The 21,052-nt window shown below is 35.6% G+C and overlaps 1 protein-coding gene across 1 annotated transcript; it reads right to left on the reverse strand.

Annotated features, from left to right (window-relative positions):
* Nucleotides 1-13,092: 13,092 nt before the first annotated feature.
* LOC110028801 (peroxidase 5-like) lies at nucleotides 13,093-18,931 on the reverse strand. Its single transcript, XM_020730801.1, has 5 exons — nucleotides 18,925-18,931; nucleotides 14,898-15,040; nucleotides 14,516-14,707; nucleotides 14,269-14,431; nucleotides 13,093-13,505 (listed from the first exon to the last, which is right to left on the reverse strand). The coding sequence occupies exons 2-5, from the start codon at nucleotides 15,027-15,029 to the stop codon at nucleotides 13,093-13,095; spliced, it is 900 nt and encodes a 299-aa protein (XP_020586460.1). The 5' UTR covers nucleotides 15,030-15,040; nucleotides 18,925-18,931.
* Between the last annotated feature and the right edge of the window lie 2,121 nt (nucleotides 18,932-21,052).

Consider the following 21,052-nt stretch of genomic DNA (forward strand, 5'->3'; position numbering starts at 1 on the left):
ATATATCCATACGAGTGTTCTACATCAGATAAATGTATGTATATATATATATATATATATATATATATATTTGAAACAATCTCTCGGATAGTGATATAAGAAAATTGACACATTTATGATTGCTCGCGAGCTTAAGAGAAACAGTTATGATAGTCGTGTTTACTTTAAGAAGAATAATATCATTTCATTTATCTGCTTGCTATTATTTTTAGATGATATGTTGATAGCTGCTAAGAATAAAAAGATATCAAGAAGTTATAAGCTCAACTTCATAGTAAGTTCGAGGTGAAAATTTAGGAGTTGTAAAGAAAATATTTGATATGAAGACTCAAATAGATAAAAAGGCATGTATGTTATTTTTGAGTAAGAAAGAATAAATTGAGAAAGTCCTGCATATGTTGAATATGCAAAAATGCCAGTCTGATAACATTCCATTAGTTGTGCATTTTAGACTGTCATTGGCTTTGTGTTTGCAATCAAATGATAAGATTGAGTATATGTGTTGAGTTTCATACTCCAATTTAGTGGCTCATCTAGTTTCTATGTGGAATAAAAGATATTTGTTTACAGTTCGAAAGGACTACATATCATTAATTATGTTGAGTCAAATTTTATTTGAAATCTTGATATAAGGAGATCACTCACATATGTGTTTATTATTGGTGGTTATGCAAGTATCTGAAAGGTCACCTTACAGATAATAATGACACTATTTAGAACTGAGACTGAGTACATGGTAATTGCTGAAGCTAGAAGCTGTCTAGTTACAAGGCCTATTTGAAAAACTTAGTGAAGATTTGAAGAGCTGATAAACAGAGTGCTATTTATCGCAACAAAGATAAGATGTTTCAAGAGAGAACTAACTACTATAATGTTCATCACCACTTCATCCGTGAAGTTATTGTTCGTAGTGATATTTTTGTGAGCAATATCAATACTTATGATAATTATGTGGATATGATGACTAAGTCAATACTCCCAATAGCTAAGTTTGAGACATTCTAAGATTTGGTTGGTATTCATTCTTGATCGCTAGAGTTTTGTGGGAGAGGTGGAAAATTTTTTTTCTATTATGCATTTTTTGATATTTTATTTCAAGGTGAATATTACTAAATTTATGACCCAAATTTTGTGGTTCTCACTTGTCTCTTAAAAAAATTGTGAGCATACAGATAGAGACTTTAGAATGAAACTCTAGCATACGACTGATTAAAGGCTTCTACCATTTAAACAATTTATAATAGTTTTTAGATTACAATGCATCTTCTCACTTGCTTTGGTGACCCTCTTTTAACAATTTATTTTAAAGTGGTTCTATTAAATTTATAAATACCTCCCTTTTATTTTATATAAATATATTTTTTATATATATTTAATTGATGGCCCTAACAACACAATCCGAATTCATGTTGAAGACTGTTTGAATGGTATATTATATTTATTGTTTTGTGAGGAAAATCTTCTAAACAAACTTCGTCCACACGTTTTTTTTAATTTCCTTAAAAGAATCGAACCCATATGCCATCACCAATGTGACGAACCGTATGGTCATGCACTTGGCTACACAACATATGATCAATGCTAATAGAGGTGAAAATAAGCTAAACGCGCGCTTCTTACAATCATAATGACAATTTTAATATTTAATTTTTGCTTATTTTCTTCATGAGATGATTAGAAATGCATGCTATGGATTCAGATTAAAATTGTAATTTATTCAAATCAAACAAAGCGTGCACGACTGATTAAAATGTTTAATTAATATTTAAGCACAAATACATATTAATATAAAATCTGAAATTCTAAGGCCTGCAAATAAGAACAGCTAAACACTCAATTAATTAAACAATGTGCAAGTCTACAAAATACTATAAAAGCTGCGATAATTGCGAAAATGACGGCTTTAAATGCACAGCAACTAAGCCAGTAATCTTTGGCTACATCTGGAAGAGTGGATGATGTGGCCGCCATCGATCCTAATGGCGCAAATTATCGATGCAGATGCATGGCGCAGCATCCTTCACTGTTGTATAGTACGCGCATTAATAGCAGCTTTTAAGGAGGTCAGGAGACATCTCAGGAGATGGAAACAGAGCTGCCCCGCCATCCTCCAGCTTCCAGGCGCCAGCTTAGGTGTCATAAGCCCCAGCATCGGAGAAATAAATATTAAATTATTACCTTATTTAACCATGAAACAATGTACAAAGATACAGGCATAGTTTTATATACGTCTCTCTGCAGCTCCCGTAGCATTCAATATGTTACGAAAGGTTTTATGTACTTCAATTAATTTGGATTTTGTCTGGTATGCATAAATGCAAGGGATATTTTGATGTTTTTCTGTATAATATATAAATTTAAGATTATATTAAAAGTATAGCTTATACTAAAAAATAGAAATTTACCTGCGTATCTTATACAGAGTATACAGCTCTGCCATGCTCGAAGATCTCTAGATATGCAGAAAGGAATCTACAATTTCTTTTCCTTTTTTTTTTTTGTTTTTCTGAAGGGGATCTGCAAGGGTCGAAGGAACTGTTAATGTATTGATTGGTGGCCCAACTAGCACAGATGGAATTTTGGATGTTTTCTCCGGGGAAGATCTTCACCGAGGGTAAACGCATTATGATTGATCAATTATCTTTTCTATTTATCTTGAACTAATTTTTATATTTGTAAAATATGTTCATCAAATTTTAATTAGGATATCTTAACCTAATTTTTTTCTCCACTTAACGAAGAAATTTAAAAATGATAAGACGGGATTAAAATTTGTATGAACGGTTGTCTTTTTTCAGACAAAAACAAGTCAGAAGTGAAAGTGATACTCAAATCTTAAGCGAAAAAGAAACAGTTTGGAATCTTGACTACCAAAATAAAAGTTATATAATAAATAACACAAAGTAATAAAATATATAACAGAAGGTGTATAGCCTAAATAGAACTCAAACTCGGGCTGTACTGACAAGTTGGTACATATATAATACTTACACTCAATATGCGAAACATGGAACATAGAACTCGTGCATGATACACGGGGGCATGGTAATCAGCACTTGGTACTCATTAATTACATCAAACTTGATACTTGGCACTCCGCACTCAAAACTCAGCTCATAATGCTCGACACTGGAACTTGTATTCGGTATTTGATACTTGACACTCAAAACTCAATGAATAGTACAAGACACCCAAAACTAGACATATTGTTTTCTGCACACAATATTTGACATTCGGAACTTGAAACGTGATACATTGCACTTGGTATTTGACACTCAAAACTTAGCGCATGATTCTCAACACTCAGCAATTGCTAATTGACAATCAGCTCTCAAAACTGAACACTCAATAAATAGTACAAGACACTCAAAACTCAAATTTTAATTAGGAAATCTTAACCCTTTTTTTTTTTTTGGTACTTCACACTCATTAATTCAGCGGTTCAACTCACTAATTTTGTAGCCCGTCATTCAGTACTCAATTGTCATTAGTTTACCCTAAGAGTATGGAAGAAGTACAAGGAATTCATTCAAATTAGATAAATATTTTATTAAAAAAACATAGAATAGTACTTTTATATTAAAAAAAACATTTTAATTTATTTTTTTTGTAAAAAATTAACTTATACTAATTATTCAAGGATGTACCAACTCTTAAAACATTCTATTAGTTTGAGTAAATTGGTATATTCTTTCCTTATTTGAATTAAATTTCTTGATAAATTTTTTATCTTATTGATATCCTAGTTTAAATCTAGTTCAAGACCAGCACTCACAATTTTTATTATTTGATGAGTGATGCATGTTAGATAATTCACAACGAGAATAATGAATTATTGCTTTCACGTTGCACAAGAATTCAACACACACATAGGTAATAAAATTGACAAGTAAAATTATTGTAAGTTTTTACGTGGAAAACTAGGAAAGAGAAAAAATAATGTGGTCTAGCCCAGTTAAAATGATCGACTATGAGGTGGTGATTACACAACAAGCTCTTGCCCCACAGGCAGAAATTGGTTACATAGTTTTTGGAGTTATAATGGTTATTTACAGAAAATCTCATTGCCCCATGTTATGAAATGGTCACATCGGGGAGTTGTTATAGGAGCTTCGATATATCATCATCCAGGTTGGCATGATATTTGGGATAATGCATAGGTTGTTTTATGGCTTTGCGGTCTCGGTTGTTAATTCTCACTATGAAACGCAAGCCTTGACTTCGTACGGAGCTTCGTTGCAATGAGGGCGGCTAACAGTATTCGGCAAGTGGTGGTTGATGGTAGTTCGCAGCTGCAAAAGTGAGACGTATACATCGGATCTTCAATCTATAAGCGGTGTTGGACTTCGGCTCATTCTCAAAGCTCCGGTCTTCTTCTGGCTCAAGGTCTAGCTCCTCTCTCAAGAGAGGGGTAAGCATCTATTTATAAATCCTATATATATATATATATATATATACATTTTAAAAAGTAATGGATAGAGGCTAATAAACACGCCCATATATATAATGAATGTTGGCTCATTTAGCTTCTGTAAGGTCATGGGTTCGAATCCCTCGGTCTTAAAAAGTTGAATTACTTTTGTCGTTGGAGGCGGCGACCGACTGCTGGAGTTGGCTGGAGTTGGCTGGAGTTGGAGGATGTCAGAGGAAAAGTTTGGCAGCGGTCACACGATGACTCGAATAGTTTGGGGGTCGGCGGCTGGTAGTAGTTGTGGGTGGAGAGGCAATTGGCGGAGGAGGAGGCCAGCAAGTGAATATGGCCGGCGATGACTGCCTGAGTTCGATGGAGGTGGCGGAGGCCGGTGTTGGCGATGTCTGACGGTTGTCGGAAGAGGCGACGACCAGAGGTTGCCACTGCCAATGGTTGTTTATGGAGTTTGGTGGTTGGTTGTGGTGGGAGGCAGTGAGCGGAGTGGTGCTTTGGATTTCTATTAAATCTTGTGATTTTCTTTTTTTTTTTGTGCGATTTTATTTTATTTTATTTTTTAATCTCTTAAATATTCTTTTGCAATTTAATCAATTCACAGCTCTCCCAAGAAGTGGCATCAGCATAGGGTTCCAAAGTTCTTTGGATTGAGTGAGAGCAATGATTGACAAACTAAGGTAACATATTAGAAAGTTTAAGTACTCAAGTTTTGTTTTATGAAAAATTCAAATTTAATATTTTTTATATCATTTTTTTTCCTATACAGACTGCCCTAACACTAACCCAATAGCAACTCAATATCGCGCTAGTAACACCCCAACACCCGAAAGATAGCACTTCAGTGCCCAATTGAGGTTTATAACTCAACAACACCAATTGAGGTTTATAACTCAACAACATGACATTTTAACACCTAAAAGTCAGCATCCCAATATCTCTGTGGAGCATCGCAAATGCGCCTATTGCGACACGTCAACTCAATTATTCGAATTTGAGTTGTTCTCCGCTTAAAGTTTTTGTTTTTTGCAATTGGAGTATATTGGATTTCGATTTGTCTTGTGCAAAGAAGAGAGGACGAGCATCCTGAAATGTTCCAAAGTGTTGAGAAACTTAAGTGTGGTGTAATATGTACAATTCTTCTCATTTACATCATAATATATTTCTTAACTCGGAGTGACTAAATAAATTTTTTTTTATTTCTCGAGATTTTTCATATTAAATCTTTTGTTTTATATGATTTTTTTATTTTTATTTTGTGTGTTTGTATTCAAAATTTAGCTTCACCCTAATTTAATCGATTCACATCTCACACAACAGAAAGACTACTGGATATATCCCTCATTCACATCTCAATGTATTTAAATATGCTTCCAGCACACTTCCATGACTTAACATAAGATGTAAGCATGACAACTTTATTCTTAACCATCAAACATTTCAAATTATTTTGATGAGAATGTTCATAGTGAATTTCTCCCTTCCAATCAATTAAGCATAAAAACATCACTTCTAATATATTCTTATTTTTATGTTGCAATCTAAATATCGAAATCCTATTACTAACTCCGCAACTTTTCCAATGATAATTTGGGGCAGCTTATTTGGTGCGGTGACATTTTGAAAACTCATCTGGTCTGTTTGGGTAAACTGAGTTTTGGCAGCTTATGTGTTTTCAAAACGCATAAAACAGAGTTTTCACACAGCACTTGTGAGAGCTTATTGGTAAAGGTCTAGCTTTTCTAAAAAAATAAAAATTTGTAATAGCCGCCGCATTATTTTTAATCAGCTTATCAGCAGATTATTCAATAAGCTAGCTATTCCAAACATACCTTTAATAAAATCGGAATTAAAACTATTAGTAAGTACGGAGTAGGTCCTCAGTACTGCGAAATATATCGGTGTGATGCCATGAGCTTCATGCTTGCAAATCAAAAAAGGTTTGGTACACCCGCTGGCATCGGTGCCGACCAAATATATGTATTGGACCGTCCATTAGTTCCTTGCGCAGAACAACCAACTACTTCTGCGCTTTCACATTCCACACTTTAATCGAAGATTATTTATTCATTTAGTTTTGGCTGAAATTATTTTATTATTAACTCGATCCAATCTAAAGGTATAAGTATCGAATACGTAATAATTACAGCAAATGATTTAATAACATTGATATTTGTTTTTCAACATAATTTTGCTTGCAATTTACAGAACATGACATTGTTGATCTCTGGCCGATTGTAAATAGATAGCTTTGGCAATCAAAAGTTAACTAGCAAGCATACCTTTTACTTCAAATCCAAACCTATAGATTTATCTTCTTGTCCTTTAACAAATAAGCCATAGGCTCACTTGTTTCACGAATCACGTAAGTTCTGTTTTTCAGTGGAGGCGCAGTTGTTGGCTAATTCAATAAATGGCTCTCTTTAGCCCAGATGGCATAGGTTTTCTGCCTATATTACCATCACACCTTATAATTGTTATGGGCCCAGCTTTTCGGCTCAAACGGGCAATATAACTTAAGCCAAAATATTTTCCAATTATGAGGCCCAAAAACTGAACCATTGGCTTGACCCACTTAAAAAAGTGGGCCTTTCAACTTTAGCGTCGAAACTACAGGTTCAATAATTCCTATCAAGATCTAAATCTTAGGTTCTTTCTCCTAGTTAAAATAATTGAAACTATTTATGTTAGTGATAGAAATCAAACAATATTAGTGTTTAAATCCACAATAAAGCAAAAAGTTAAACATATGTGGCATCAACTAATTCTTATAGAATTGGCTCTTATTTATATCAAACTAAGGTTTTGCACATCAATTTATCCTATTTAGAACTTAAATATAACAATTTTATTTTAAAGTAGAACCATGTCCATGCATTTTTTTAGTAAAATTTGGCAATGTAACGGCCCAATAAGATGGATTCACCAGAGGAAAAAACCCCACAATGGGCAAATATGTCCATTAAAATTGTGTGGAAGTTGGGATTGAATATACATTGAGGGCTTCATTTGGTTCATAATCAAAATCACACCGAAAAAATAGGAGCATTGATTCAAGAAATATAAAATAAAGAAATCAAATGGATGCACAACAAAGTAATCTAAGATAAGAATCAAAATTTACATGGAAAAAATACGATATGGGTAAAAAGCTACAGAGCCTCACTAAACAAAAAAATTCACAATGAAGGGAAAAATATACAAAGATACACACTCAAATATTTTCTCTAGAATCACCGGAACTTACGGAACTTCACTCCAAACATTCCTATCATTTTCACTAGAGAAAACGCTCGCACTAAAATCATTCTCCTGACAATAAATCTTCAGGAAGAATTTGTGTCAAATTCTCATAGCGTGACCATTCCAAGACTAGTGTAATTATTTCAGATAATCGATTTCGCACACGTGGAACTTGAGAAGCTACGGTGTAACCATACCCATAGTTGGCATAATTGCGCAACCATCAATATTTCGAAAAACTTGTATCGAGTGAATACACAGTGTAGTTACGTTCGGTTACGAGGTTGCCTCGTCATATGGCGCAATTATGTGTGTTTTCAGGAGCACCTCTATGGAAGTGTTAGAGTTTTGCTACTTGGTGCTTCAAGCTCCACACTCTAAAAATCTCTCACTTGGAGACTTATAACACCTGACACGTCCACAAAATCTGCATTTTCTTTTGTACTATCTTTATAGTCTTATATTGTAGTGTGGCTCAAACCCGGTCTGAACATTCCTGGACTCCAACTGAAACAAAGCATAGATCCAATTTCTAGATAGTCACCAATTTAGTCAACTTGTGCGTAGGATTCTAAGTTGTATGTATCCTCTCCAAAAGTAACTGCCCACCTTCTAAGAGAGAGCGAATAAAGTGAGAACCCAGCTAGAGATGATAAATTTTGACATGCAAGCGGCATTTTTAGTAAAATAAATGAACTCATACTGTCACTATGAAGCTTTCTAATCCCCTATTCCTTTCCTAGTTCTACCATAAAAAATTATATATAGCAAAATCTTCACTACAGGAATCAAACATATTTGCGTCGGCCATATCAGAAGCAAATTAGATGCAAATCCAACTATATTTAAAGGCTAGCGTCGAATTTGCATCCGATTTTCGTCTAATTTTTTTCGACGTTAAATTGGGGGCGGGTAATTTTATTTCCCCTTAATTTATGTCTAAATATTCTGATGCAAATAATTTGTGTCAGATTTGTTTATACATAACGTGCGTCGAAATTTGTTTCTGTAAATATTAGATGATGAATATTAGTGTTGGATTACCATCTAATTTGCGTTGAAAAATATCGCAAAATGAGGAAATATTATTGCTGATGTAGCGTCAGATTTTGCGCCTGAAAATTGGTGCAAACACCGACGTAAACCTGTAACACAGAAAAAAAAATTAGAATATCAATTACATTTTCACAACTGACACAAAAAGTCATTTCACATCACATATCACCTTAAGCATAATCATATCACATATGAAATCTCTAAATAATATCATTAATAAAAGGAAGGTACTATCACAAATAGTTCTAAAAAAGCATATTAAAGTTAATCCAATAAATTTCACAACAAATATTTAACATAATGCATACAAATAAAAGAATCATAAAAAAAATGCTACTCATCATCTTCATCCTCCTTCTCTTCCTTCACGGATGTCATTGGATGCTTGCCCCAGCTATTGTAGCATCAATTCTTTGTTGGTCTTGTAGCATCTATTTGCACAACTGGTGGTCATGGATTGCATCCACCTGCTTGGCAAGAGCCTTCTGGTCTGGCTGTGAGGAGCTCAGGGAACTAAGAATGACACTATGAGAGTGCTCACCCTCAAAGGTTATGCCCTTCGCTCCAAGACTATAAGCCCTCGCCTTTCTTCCTCCCTACCTCTTGGGTCCAAAGCTCAGACTGCATAGTGGTAGACGGACTACCACAGCTGTTGTCATCAGTTTGGGCCCGAGTATCCAAGTGCCTCTCCTGGAGTTGTGAAATCTTCTTGCATTATGAAAACCAAAGTTTAATTTAAACTTTGAATAGTTAAAGTCAAACTAAACTCTTAAATTAAGGTTTTTAACATACAAAAACTCTCCTGGAATGCTCTGAGACCCATTGTACAATCCTCAGGTGTCGATGAGTTCAAACATGCAGCTCTGAAATGGAGGGAACACGACTCTACTCCTCGGCCTATGTAGCGTACAAAAATGATTAGTGCTAAAACATTACTTCAAAAATTGAATTAATGTTTAAATATCTAAAAAAAATCTTACCAGCCTCTTGTTGTGCTCTGTTTGGGGGACCGTTCTTCCAATATGGGGCACATCTCCCCTGGCCCCCTCCGTCACCCAATTCATCAGCCTCTTCCACTTCTAATCAGAATAGGCCCAAGCTATGGTCAACTGACCCCAGTGCCCCTCACAAATCTAGGAAGCCTACTCACCCCTCAGACGGGTGGTCGTGAACATCTCTGCAATGCGATGCGTGCTCTAAAACTCGAAGGTTCAGCGGATCTATTTGTGGTGCACTTAGAGCTAGGAGAAGGTCCTCAACAACGTAAAAAATAATCCATGTGTTAACATAAAAAATTAAACCAAATTTACAAATATTATTCAAATTACATGATCTTTGCTCAAACTACCTAAACCACATGTTTACAGGGTTACAGGTATCTGCTTCCACGACAGATAGGGCTTATCATAGTTGTTCCTGCTAATGTTTGTGATGCAGGTGATGGGTAGTTTGTGGGGAATGAATCTGCTTATAAAAAAGATTAGTTATCAGAAAACATATAGCATTTATAATAAGCATAATACAATGTTAAAAATAACTTACAAGTCCCCATCTGAAATTAAATATACCCTTGTGGGGCAGGAGTTGAAGGGTCAAGCTCAAGAAGTGTGTCACCAGCAGGTGGGGGAGGAGGTACGAAAGAAGCAAAAATTACAAGAGACGAGCTAACATCAGCTGAAGGAGCCAGTTCCATAGGAGGGTTGTGTGGGAGGAGGTGTCGTAAGAGGTGTAGTAGCAGCCAGTGGGGGAGGAGGTGTAGCAACAACAAGTGAGGGAGGTGGTTCCAGAGGAAGTGCAGCAGTAGTGGAAGTATCGACAAGAGTAGATGGACTCCTCTTACTACGGCAGGTGGTCTCAAGGGTCCTTAGAACATGGTATCTATGAGGTGGTTAACCACCTGCATCACCTGTGACCATTTACAAACAAAAGAATGATGTTAAAAAGATTAATACTAGCAGAAAAAATATTCATAAGCAGAAATAATCTATGCATTAAAGGTAAAACACAAGTATTATCTAAAAACATAAAAAAATGAGAGTAAATAATTATGCCTCAACACAATAAAAGTAAAAGATCGAAAGTAGCAGTAGTAACATTTTAATATAAAATTTGCGTACCTATGTTATTATGTTTCATTAGAAGAACTCACCGTCAAAATGAACCTAAAGTTTCTTTTTCACTCTCTTCATCTTCCCCATATAAATCATTAGCAACATCTTCAAAAACCTCTGTAGTATCCTCTAGCACAAACATTTCATCATTTGTATCGTCTCGAATAAAGAAATCTGTCATATTTTCGTCTTTATCATGAATTGGTTCTATAGAACTATGTAGCCCAATAGCTTTCTTTAGTTTATTCTTCATAACCACAACCCAATCAACTTTATCTCTTACTCAACCAGGCTAGTGAAGCTAATAAACCTGTGTAGCTTGGCGTGCCAGGACAAAAAAATCAAACTTTGCATATCGCCTGTTCAATTTGACCTCAGTGATATCATAAGGTGTGAGTGTTTGAATTCCTTGATTTGAAATAGGATTGAACCATTGACAGTTGAGCAAGTAAACAATGTAACTGATTTTACCTGGATATTGCAATTGAAACTGTCAAGTACGTCTTAATAGCAAATCTCACTGTCTGTGTGTGTGTTTCCTTTAATAGTGACACCACAGTTATATATCTTTTTCCTTTCACACTAGGAACTCATATGGAATGTATAACCATTTACATCAAATATTTGTTATATATTCACAATTTGATTAGGCCCATAGTCAAGATCTAATAATCTCTGATATGTGATTTCGTTGGTTGTATATAAACCTATAACAAATAGAGAGGTACCATTAGTGTAACCTTAAATGCGACGATCGTATTAAGCACATCTGATTAGAAGTGTTTTTTATATGTACATATAATTTGAACCATGTTGAAAATTTTGCTTCAACATTCCTACTTATCAGAGACTCATCTTCCACATTCGAGCTGTCAATAAATAATCTACTCACAATATTGTTATTTTTATTATTAAATTAGTCAATATATAACTAACATTTTCAGTAATAAATTATAATATGTATTGAGTTTGGGGACATAAACTTTATTGTATAAATAGTTGGACTTTTCCACAGTTCATCAAGACGTGCAATGCATTTGCCCAAATCTCTTTATCGCTTAGATATCGTATGTCATGTCTCCCTTATGGCTCACCTGAAATTTGATAAGCAAATAAAACCGGTTGTAGAAGCATATTACCTATAATATGAACTCTTTGATGGTCTTGCTCAAAATAATATGAGCAGAAAGTTGTCGTCTCCTGCAACAGATATATCTGCCACTTCATGTATTCACTATCTAATATGTGTTTGTCAAACCTCTTATATCATTGTCTCGAGGCTTACTTCAAATCATAGAAGTTCTTTTCCAAGCTACAGACGAAATCTACGCTTTCCCTGGAGCCTCATAACTCTATGGTTGCACCATTGATAGTTCTAGCTTTTTCCATATCTTGATGTAAAAGTTGTCTTCACATTCATTTACTTCAAATATGGACCTTCCTCTATTATTAGGCGCATCACAAGTCAGACATTTGTCAACTTCATCACATTAGAAAAGGTTTTAGTATAGTCTACTCATTCATTTTAGTGGAACTCCTTCATAATAAGCATTGTCTTGTAGCGCCTACTATCATTTGACTCCTCTTTCAACAAGTAGACTAACTTTTTGTGTACCGCTTTTTTACCATCTGATAATACTGTCAAATCTCATTTCTTGTTTGACCTTAAAAATGCATCTTGTCATCCATAGAAATCTCCCATTCCTTTGTTCTTCAACCTGAGTGGCTTCCTTATAGCACTTTGATTCACAATAATCACTTAGCTACAATAGTACTGGTTATTTAGCATGACATATATATAAGTTTATAGGTTGAATAAGTGATAAAACATAAGAATATACTATTCTCATTTGATCAAAAATTAATTTTAAAAATTAATTAGTAATGTAAATTATTATTGATTTTATTAAACGTCTTGAGATGAATTACAAATGATCATTAACTTAATAGGTGATTAATTTGATATAATTTAAATTCACTGTCTTCTGCAATTATATATTACTTGGGTGGTATGCCTAAGGCTTCTGACTCTAAAACTCCAAAGAACACATCAATTTAAAAGTCTTATTCATATTCCAACAAAACAATATAGAATCAAAAAACTTTATTGACATTGGCCACTTCGGCACGTAAACAACCCAAAAAATGAAATAAAAAAAATTACAAGGAAAAATGGATGAAGAATCATTCAAAGAATTTCATTAAAAAAAAGTCAAATGAGAAACCAGCCAAACCCAAAACGAATCAAAAGATGCAAATTCATCCATTAATGCTCCTGCAATTAGCCCGTATCTGTCCATTACTTCCAGTAAGCACTTCAATTTGCCCCATCTTGATCATGGCTGCCACAAACTTGCTCTGAAATAGCAACCAATTGCGTGCAATTTGCTGCACCAACGCGGCAGTTGAAGTGTTCGACAGAAGAGCCTGGTCAGAGCTAAAGAGTCCACGACTTGCCAGAATGCCACTGTAGTAACTGGTGTCCATTAGACTCGGGGTGTGCGGATCCATTGGTACGGTCAAGTTGGCGCTGGTGGTGTTATTCGGACACAGTTGTTTTAGCTGTGAGGCGTACGAGGGATCAAGACTTGGATCTTGGCTAACTGTCGAGTTGAAGTTGTACAAGCGCTTGCTAAAGGATGCGCAGTGGGAGCGGCCAATGGTGTGTGCTCCTGTGTTGTGATGAAATTAACATGAATTAGTTACTTAATAACATGAGTAAATTATGATGAAACAAAGCCTGAAAGAGGGACCAAGCCATATTCGTCAAATTAGAATTTGCATAGAGACTTGAAGTAATCCATATAAAGGCTCAATTTTAACTTGTTATGGTGCTTATTTCTCTCTTCGCACCAATCATTATCATCATAATTTGATTTTCCCCAGCTGTTTGTATTAAATATTATGAATTTTTATTTTGAACAAATTTTTTTTGTTCACACTTCTCTTGTTTAAATTTGCGATCCATCTCTTTTGCTTATTAGTGTTTTTTAAAATATTCTTTCAATAAATTTTAATATAATCGTGATATTACATATTCAAGTAAGAATATTATGTTAGGTATGACTCATATATCAGATAAGGGATAGATGCTCGAGTGGAACGGGACGAGCCAGCAATGTGAAGCTCGCAAGTGGAGTGACTAGATTGATAATTACATATTACACACTAGTGTTATATATATAGGTTGTATTTGTAACCCTAAGGGAATGTATTGTTTCTCGTGAAATCAGAAAGCCGCCATTTTTGCCCAAATAAATTGTCGAACCTTGTTAAATCCATGTGTTCTTTCTTATGTTCTTTGATTCCTCATTGATTTGCCCTAATTTCTCAACATATTCAAAGAATGATCTCCTACATCTCAACTAATCATTCTACAAACTTTATTAATTAATGAACACCATACTTATTCCTCTAAGTATAAAACAACCTTACCCGAGAGAGTGATCATCTCCCCTTGGCTAAGTCCTTTATTGGCAAACATCTGCGTCAATTGGCTCAGGTCGGAGGTCGGAGGAGGAAGACTTGTGGTCTCACTAGCACGGGAGATTACTCCGTCCTTACGACCGGATGGGACCTGGTATGGGAGCCCTCCACTCTGCAATGAAGATTGAAAATTATTTGAATTAGATGAGAAGCAAATATGAATGAATAATTAGCTAGCAGAGGTTTTATCACTCACGAACTGCACGCTGTCTCTAGCAGCGAAGGCGAGGATGTCAGCGCATGATACAGTTCCACTGCAAGCAGATTCAAGGCGCTTCTTTGCATTATCAATCACTTCAAAGCCCCGCAAACTTGGGTTGTTCGGCGGGGCATCTTTCTCCGCCACGTTATTGGGTGTCGAATCAATTAAAACTGAGCCATCACAGCCCTGGCCAGAAATAACAACTAATTAAATTACTGAATTTTGACGAGGAAGCGCGATATTTATGTTGACATACTACCAATTTGAACTAACTTAATGGTATAATATGCCAACATATAGTAACGTTAACTAGGGTATTAATTAATTATATACTAAACAATTAAAATTAATTTCTAATTAGCATAATCAAGCTTACTCTGACAAAGCAATCATGAAAATGCATTCTAACAAGGCCAGCTGCAAGGCCGTAATTAGTGGCTAAAGCCTTGGCAACCTCCTCCTTCACAATTATCTCAGCCTGAGGACATGTCCTGGAATAATACCCCATTTGGAGCGTCGTATTGCCCCCTACTTGTCCTACTTGGAAGCCATCAACAGCAACGGACAATAAAACAGCGAAGAGAAGCACAAAAACTTCTCTTAAAGCCATCTTCAATTCCTCCCGATCAGAGCAAAGTCTTTGGCGTTGGTGCTCTGCTGAGACTTAGTTTTTCGGCTTCTTATTTATAGCTTCGCAATTATGACAATGAGACGGAGAACTCGTCGTGGACTTCAGCAAAGTCTAATGATTGGTTTTACATTAATTAAACTTAAGATGCTGCCCTTCACGTCGGTGAACGTGCTACCTGTGACGAGCAGTTGTTAAAAGTATTTTGGCCTATAAGCTAGCCAAAAGAAGAAGAAAGCAGATTTAAGAAATTCTCCTTTCAGTCTGTTAGAATTACTGTAAGGAAAAATTAGCTCAAAGAGCTGGCTTTCAGTTTTGAAACATGATCATTGCTCTGCATAAAGTCAATGCATGAAAATTAAGAGTAATTAGTTCTGCCAAGCATCAATATTTTGGGTCGAGAAAGATAGTAAAAAGTCAACGAAATATATATGGAGAACTAATTCGACTCGAGTTCCGTGGTAGGTGTGTGCATCTGTAACAATGAAGATAGATGAAATTTTTAAAGTTAAAACAAGATAAATTCATATATGCCTTTTTCTGTGGGAAATGGCAAGTGGGAAAGCATTTTCTTACAAAGGTGGATCATATAATCAAATGACTAACTACAACAACTTTATGCCTATTATGATAATCATTTCCTGCTTATATGGAGAGATATACTAATGAGAGTGCATGGAAGATGTTATTATTATTAATGATATTAAGATCATTAAGTTCGATCATATTTTTAGAAACTTAATTGAAAAGTTTATCAAAATAACTCATCCATCTATGTTGAATATTTTTTTATAAAAAATGTACTTCTTGATTTTCATCTTTCATATATTTTACTTGAGTTAAATCATTGCTTTTCTTTTCACTTTGTTTAGCTAGATTATACAAATATTTTTTACCCACTTTAGTATCTACTTTATTATAAAGATAACTAGAAGTAGAATTTTTAATGTCACGGATTGTTCTTTCAGACTCCCTACGGGTCATTTTATATTTTACTCAATTCTCCAAGCGTTTACATTTAAGCAAATTTTAATAACATAACTTCTTATATTTTATCTTTTCTCGCACATTATTATTTTACCACCAAATATTTTTATTTATATAATTTTTTTTCTTATGATTCTCCAAGTACATATTTTGTCACCAGTTTAACAATATTTGTTATTTTATCCCACAGAGAATTTGCTTCTTCATGAGCATCCCAAATTTTGAAATTTGAAGTTTACTCAACAAAATAATTTTATTTGCCTTTTAGGTGTCCCCATCTAATTTTATGACAATGATTTCTAGTATTCTTTATTTTACAACTCTTCATCTTAAAATCCAAAATTAATAATTCATGTTAAGTACTTAAATTCTCACTTGGAATGACCTTACAATCTTTACATTCTCGACGATCTCTTCTTCTCATAAGAAAATAATCAATTTGTGTTCTATTGGATCCATTCTTATTTCTTATAGATCCATTCTTATAAGTAATAATATGTTCATCTCTTTTCTTGAATAAAGTATTACTAATAACAAAATTATTCGCTAAAACAAAATCAAATATTGCTCTATTTTCTTCATTAATCACTCCAAAACCATAGCCACTATGAATATTTCTAAAATCTTCTACCACTTTATTGACATGTCCATTTAAATCTCCCACAATAAGAAATTTTTCTTCAATAGGAATTATTTTATTAATTTTTCTTGGCTGTTCCAGAATTTTTCCTTAAAATATATATCTAAATCTACTTGAAGAACCTAAGCGCTTACAATATTAAAACTCTTAGTATCAACAACAATCTTAAGGGACTATTATTCTATCTCCAATTCTATTAATTTTCATAATATTATCTTTCAAACTCTTATACATAATTACACCTAGACCATTTCTAGTGCAACTCTTACATGAATTCCAAAGTTTAAAATATAACCTATCAACTTTCTATTCTTTTCTCCAACCATTTAGTTTTTTGAATACATAAGATATTTATCTTTCTATGATTCATTATATCAGTTAATTCCACTGATTTACCAGTGATACCACCTATATTCCAAAACTCTATTCTAATATTAGATTCATGGACTAACTTCATTGCATGAATTTGTTCATAATGTGGGAACTCTTTAATTATTTGACACTACACCCAAGTGTCGATGTAGCGGCCCTTGGACACTTTTCATTATATTAAGGTCATACAACACATTGCTTCCAAGAGAAGCCTTAACATTTACACAATAAAAAAAAAGATTTATTTCATGTTTTTTATTTTGAAAAATTTTACACTGGTTGTCGACTACCTAACGCAACCTTTCACTTTTCACATTCGAGGCTTGAGCCCGACAATGACAGTGTTTTATATATGTCAAGATAATTAAACAAAATTTGATCTAAATTAAGGTTGATAGTTCTCTTAAGAATCAGGTAATGAATTTTCTATCTCAATCTAAGAATTTAGGTTACCAAGTAGACCATATAGTTGGACATATTTATCAAGTAAAAAATTTGAGCAACATTGAGCTCATCAAAAAATATCGTTACATATTACCTTAAGAACCATTTTACATAATTAGTCTATAATTAACCATTATGATGAAGTCTACAAACTGCTTACTTTTTAAAAACTACAAAACGAAAGTATCACTAAGATTATTCCAAATTAATTCCTTAATTATTAAATGTGTAAATAATCTTGTTGCATGTTGGACCATTTACTGTGGTAGAGTGATAAATTTATTTTTTATTGTTACAAGAAATTCTAAAAAATACACAGATAATAAAATAATAGAAAGAGAAGGACAACAAAATTTTTCAAGTGAAAAAATTATGGTACCTAGCCCATCCAACAAAAAAAAATTACGATACCTAGCCCTTTCGATGGTATTCATATGCCAACTGATGGACCTTTGACTAGTTAGGCTTGACAAGATGCTTCGCCATCTGCTCTGTCTTGTTGTTTCTCGAGTGATTCGATTGTGCCCCCACAGGGGAATCACTTGAGTCAATGATGGGGTGGCTAGCATCATCCCTTTTGACAAACGACAGAAACTATGTAGTTGCCGCCCGAGCAGACCCTACCGCTTGAGCTCATGTTGAGATCTTCCCCACATGTTAACTCATCGATGCTTCAACATCTAGCTGATGAACGCCCAAAGAACCTACAGAAAAAATGTAACTCTTTGGTTCTTCCTGAAAGGTCTTTCTCTTAATCAGGATCAATTTGTTCTTTTCGATTCTTTTAAAAAATACTAGTAGAAGGAGAAGATGAGTGTATTAGATCCAAACCTGACATTATGTGGGGAACCACAACCAATGCAGGCGCTTTCATCTTCGGTTGCTTCCCCACACAAGAGACAGAGCCTTTCTCTTCGCGATCGGAGTGGCTAGCGCTACCTCTCTCTTGGCTTGATGGGCATTAGGAGCCTCCCAATCAGCTTTGGTCATCGACACAATAGTGTTTGGTTTCAGCATCTAGTAGACAATTGCCAGCTCTTGATGGCTCGAGACCCCAATGGACCAACAACTTTGCTTGGTCAATCTTGCCCATGTCAAGCAACACCTTAGTCGAAGCATTGGCCTTCGCCTTTGTGGTGCCAGCTCTTGATGGCTCGAGACACCAATGGACCAACAACTTTGCTTGGTTAACCTTGCCCATGTCAAGCAACGCCTTAGTCGAAGCATTGGCCTTCGCCTTTGTGGGGATCCCGAGTTGGAACCATCCAAATGGATCACTCATGTGAAGAAGAAGTTATGTCAAGCCGCTTGTCACCTCCCAAAAGAGCTCTTAAGGGTGGTGGGGAGCTCAGGAATTAAATACTGTTTTTTAGCCCTACACCTAGCCGATGTGGGACTTTTTGTCTGTGACGTTCTCCTCCACCCATTCACGTGACGCCCTCATCACAGATCAGCTCCATCGAGGGTTCCACTGAATCATGGAGAGTTCACACACCTGGCAGGTAATAATCTGCTTTGATACCACTTGTCACCTCCCAAAAGAGCTCTTAGGGGTGGTGGGCAGCCCAGGACTTAAATATTGCTTTTCGGCCCTACACCTAGTCGATGTGAGATTTTTTGTCCGTGACATGCTGCTTCCATTCCTTCATGTTTTTGTCTATCCTTAGAAACTGAAACTTTCCGACTGACGAGAACTGAAAAAAGTTATTTTGGCCCGACCTGAAACAAGAATATGTCGCTGAACAGATCAATGGACCATGAAATCCATCGTCTTCGGCGGAGCATTACCAACGTCATCATGGCCGCAAAAAAGAGTTAGGCAGAGCCCGAACCGGAACTGGTCCTTATAAAACAATAGGTCTATCACATAAATAGAAGTGACTCTATCCTACTAGAGACAAAAAATCAGAAAGGCGGGAGAGGAGGAAGTTGAAGAGGAACTTTACTACTGCAACTCCCTTATATATAGGGAGAGCAGAGGAATTTTAAAGGTCTTGCGGGAGTATTATTAAGAATTGTCAAATCGCCCGTACAAAAAATCCTCGATGGAGCAAAAAAAAAAAGAGACACAAATAATAAGTCGATCAGAAGATATTTATTCCATGAGAAATAATATAAAAGTTACAACATGGCACTCGAAGGTCAATCTGAAGAAGCAAAGGAAGTAACAAAGGGAGATGATGCCGATTCAACCGAGACATGCCCCAATCAAAGCAACATCATAGACAAAAGTTACCCTAAACTAGCTTGATTGATTTGACTTGAATTTTGCATGAATGACTCATACCCTCTCTCCCCAATCAAAGAGCTCCTGATGGAGGATTGTCGTTGTCTTGTCGACCCCAGTATGTCAATTCACAGCCCGTGCATGACTTCGTTCCTCTCGATAGCAGCCGCCAGAGCGAAAGAGCTCCCCATCTCATCCAGACAATGAGGCAATGACAAGGGACGTCTGAGTCCCTTTGATGGCCACTTCGCGAGTCTGGGAAAGAAGCAAGAGTTGTCGGGGCGATCAACTCCACTGTCCTCACTGAAAAGCCAACTGCCATGGCTAACGTCTGATATGCAATCTCCTTTGGACTAGTCAGACCTGCTTCTGGATTTGATGGACACAAATTGCCTGCATCAGAAATTGTATTAATAAAAAAGACAATATGACCCACAAATACCATGCAAAATCCCCTCATACCAAGTAATTGAAGCAAATCATACATTCTAAGCGACCCTGCAAGCTCAGCAGTGAGCACCAGTGAAAGCGATGAGAGTGTACCGAAAGCCACTCCATCAACCAGAACAGTCGAGAGGCCCTGGACTATAATGGGAGGTGCAACGATCGGGCCAAAGGCCTAGCCAACTGTCTGAGCTTTCCTCTACATCAAGTCAAGGATCGAGTCAGATGATTCTATTTGATCCACCTGTGGGAGTTTATTCTTTTTCCTCATGGCGAGCTTTCTCTCCTTGTCACCCTCTAGGCAATCCCGACCTTTTAGCTTTTTGAAGCATTATGAATCAGGTCCTTCCAAGGGATATCGCCATGGGCTTTCATCATCTTATCCATCACAACATAAAGATATGCAAGGTGGTCGTCTCAAACAATGAAGATTTTCGAGCGATGTAGGCATGGGAAGGAGTCCTCGTGCCCTGTTTATAAGAAATGTAAACACAAATATCAAGAGAGTTCAATTATTGAGCCATTAATTAACTCTTATTGAAATTTATTTTGTATTTAATTCTTTAATTCTTATTACAGTATTTCTTTCAAGAAGTAAGAGAATCGATAAACTAAAATTTGTATATCAAAAAGATGTAAACAATGATCTTACAGAAATCTAACGATCCATAAGGAGAGGACGCGAACTCCTACCAACAGTTTAGGTGGCAAAAAAATTGGACCAGACAAGTCAGGTGAGTCGAGTCGACCGAACCAAATTCAACTAAGTCAAAAGATATGCAGGGAGAT

The sequence above is a fragment of the Phalaenopsis equestris genome, unplaced genomic scaffold (genome assembly GCF_001263595.1).
Source record: "Phalaenopsis equestris unplaced genomic scaffold, ASM126359v1 Scaffold000002, whole genome shotgun sequence".
In the NCBI taxonomy this organism is placed as follows: domain Eukaryota; kingdom Viridiplantae; phylum Streptophyta; class Magnoliopsida; order Asparagales; family Orchidaceae; genus Phalaenopsis; species Phalaenopsis equestris.

Coding starts and splice junctions, on each gene's coding strand:
- LOC110028801 (XM_020730801.1), bottom strand. CDS start 15,029: ATGGGGTATTATTCCAGGACATGTCCTCAGGCTGAGATAATTGTGAAG. Junction 14,708..14,897: donor TTCATGATTGCTTTGTCAGA/GTAAGCTTGATT, acceptor ATTTCTGGCCAG/GGCTGTGATGGCTCAGTTTT. Junction 13,506..14,268: donor GGAGATGATCACTCTCTCGG/GTAAGGTTGTTT, acceptor ATCACAACACAG/GAGCACACACCATTGGCCGC.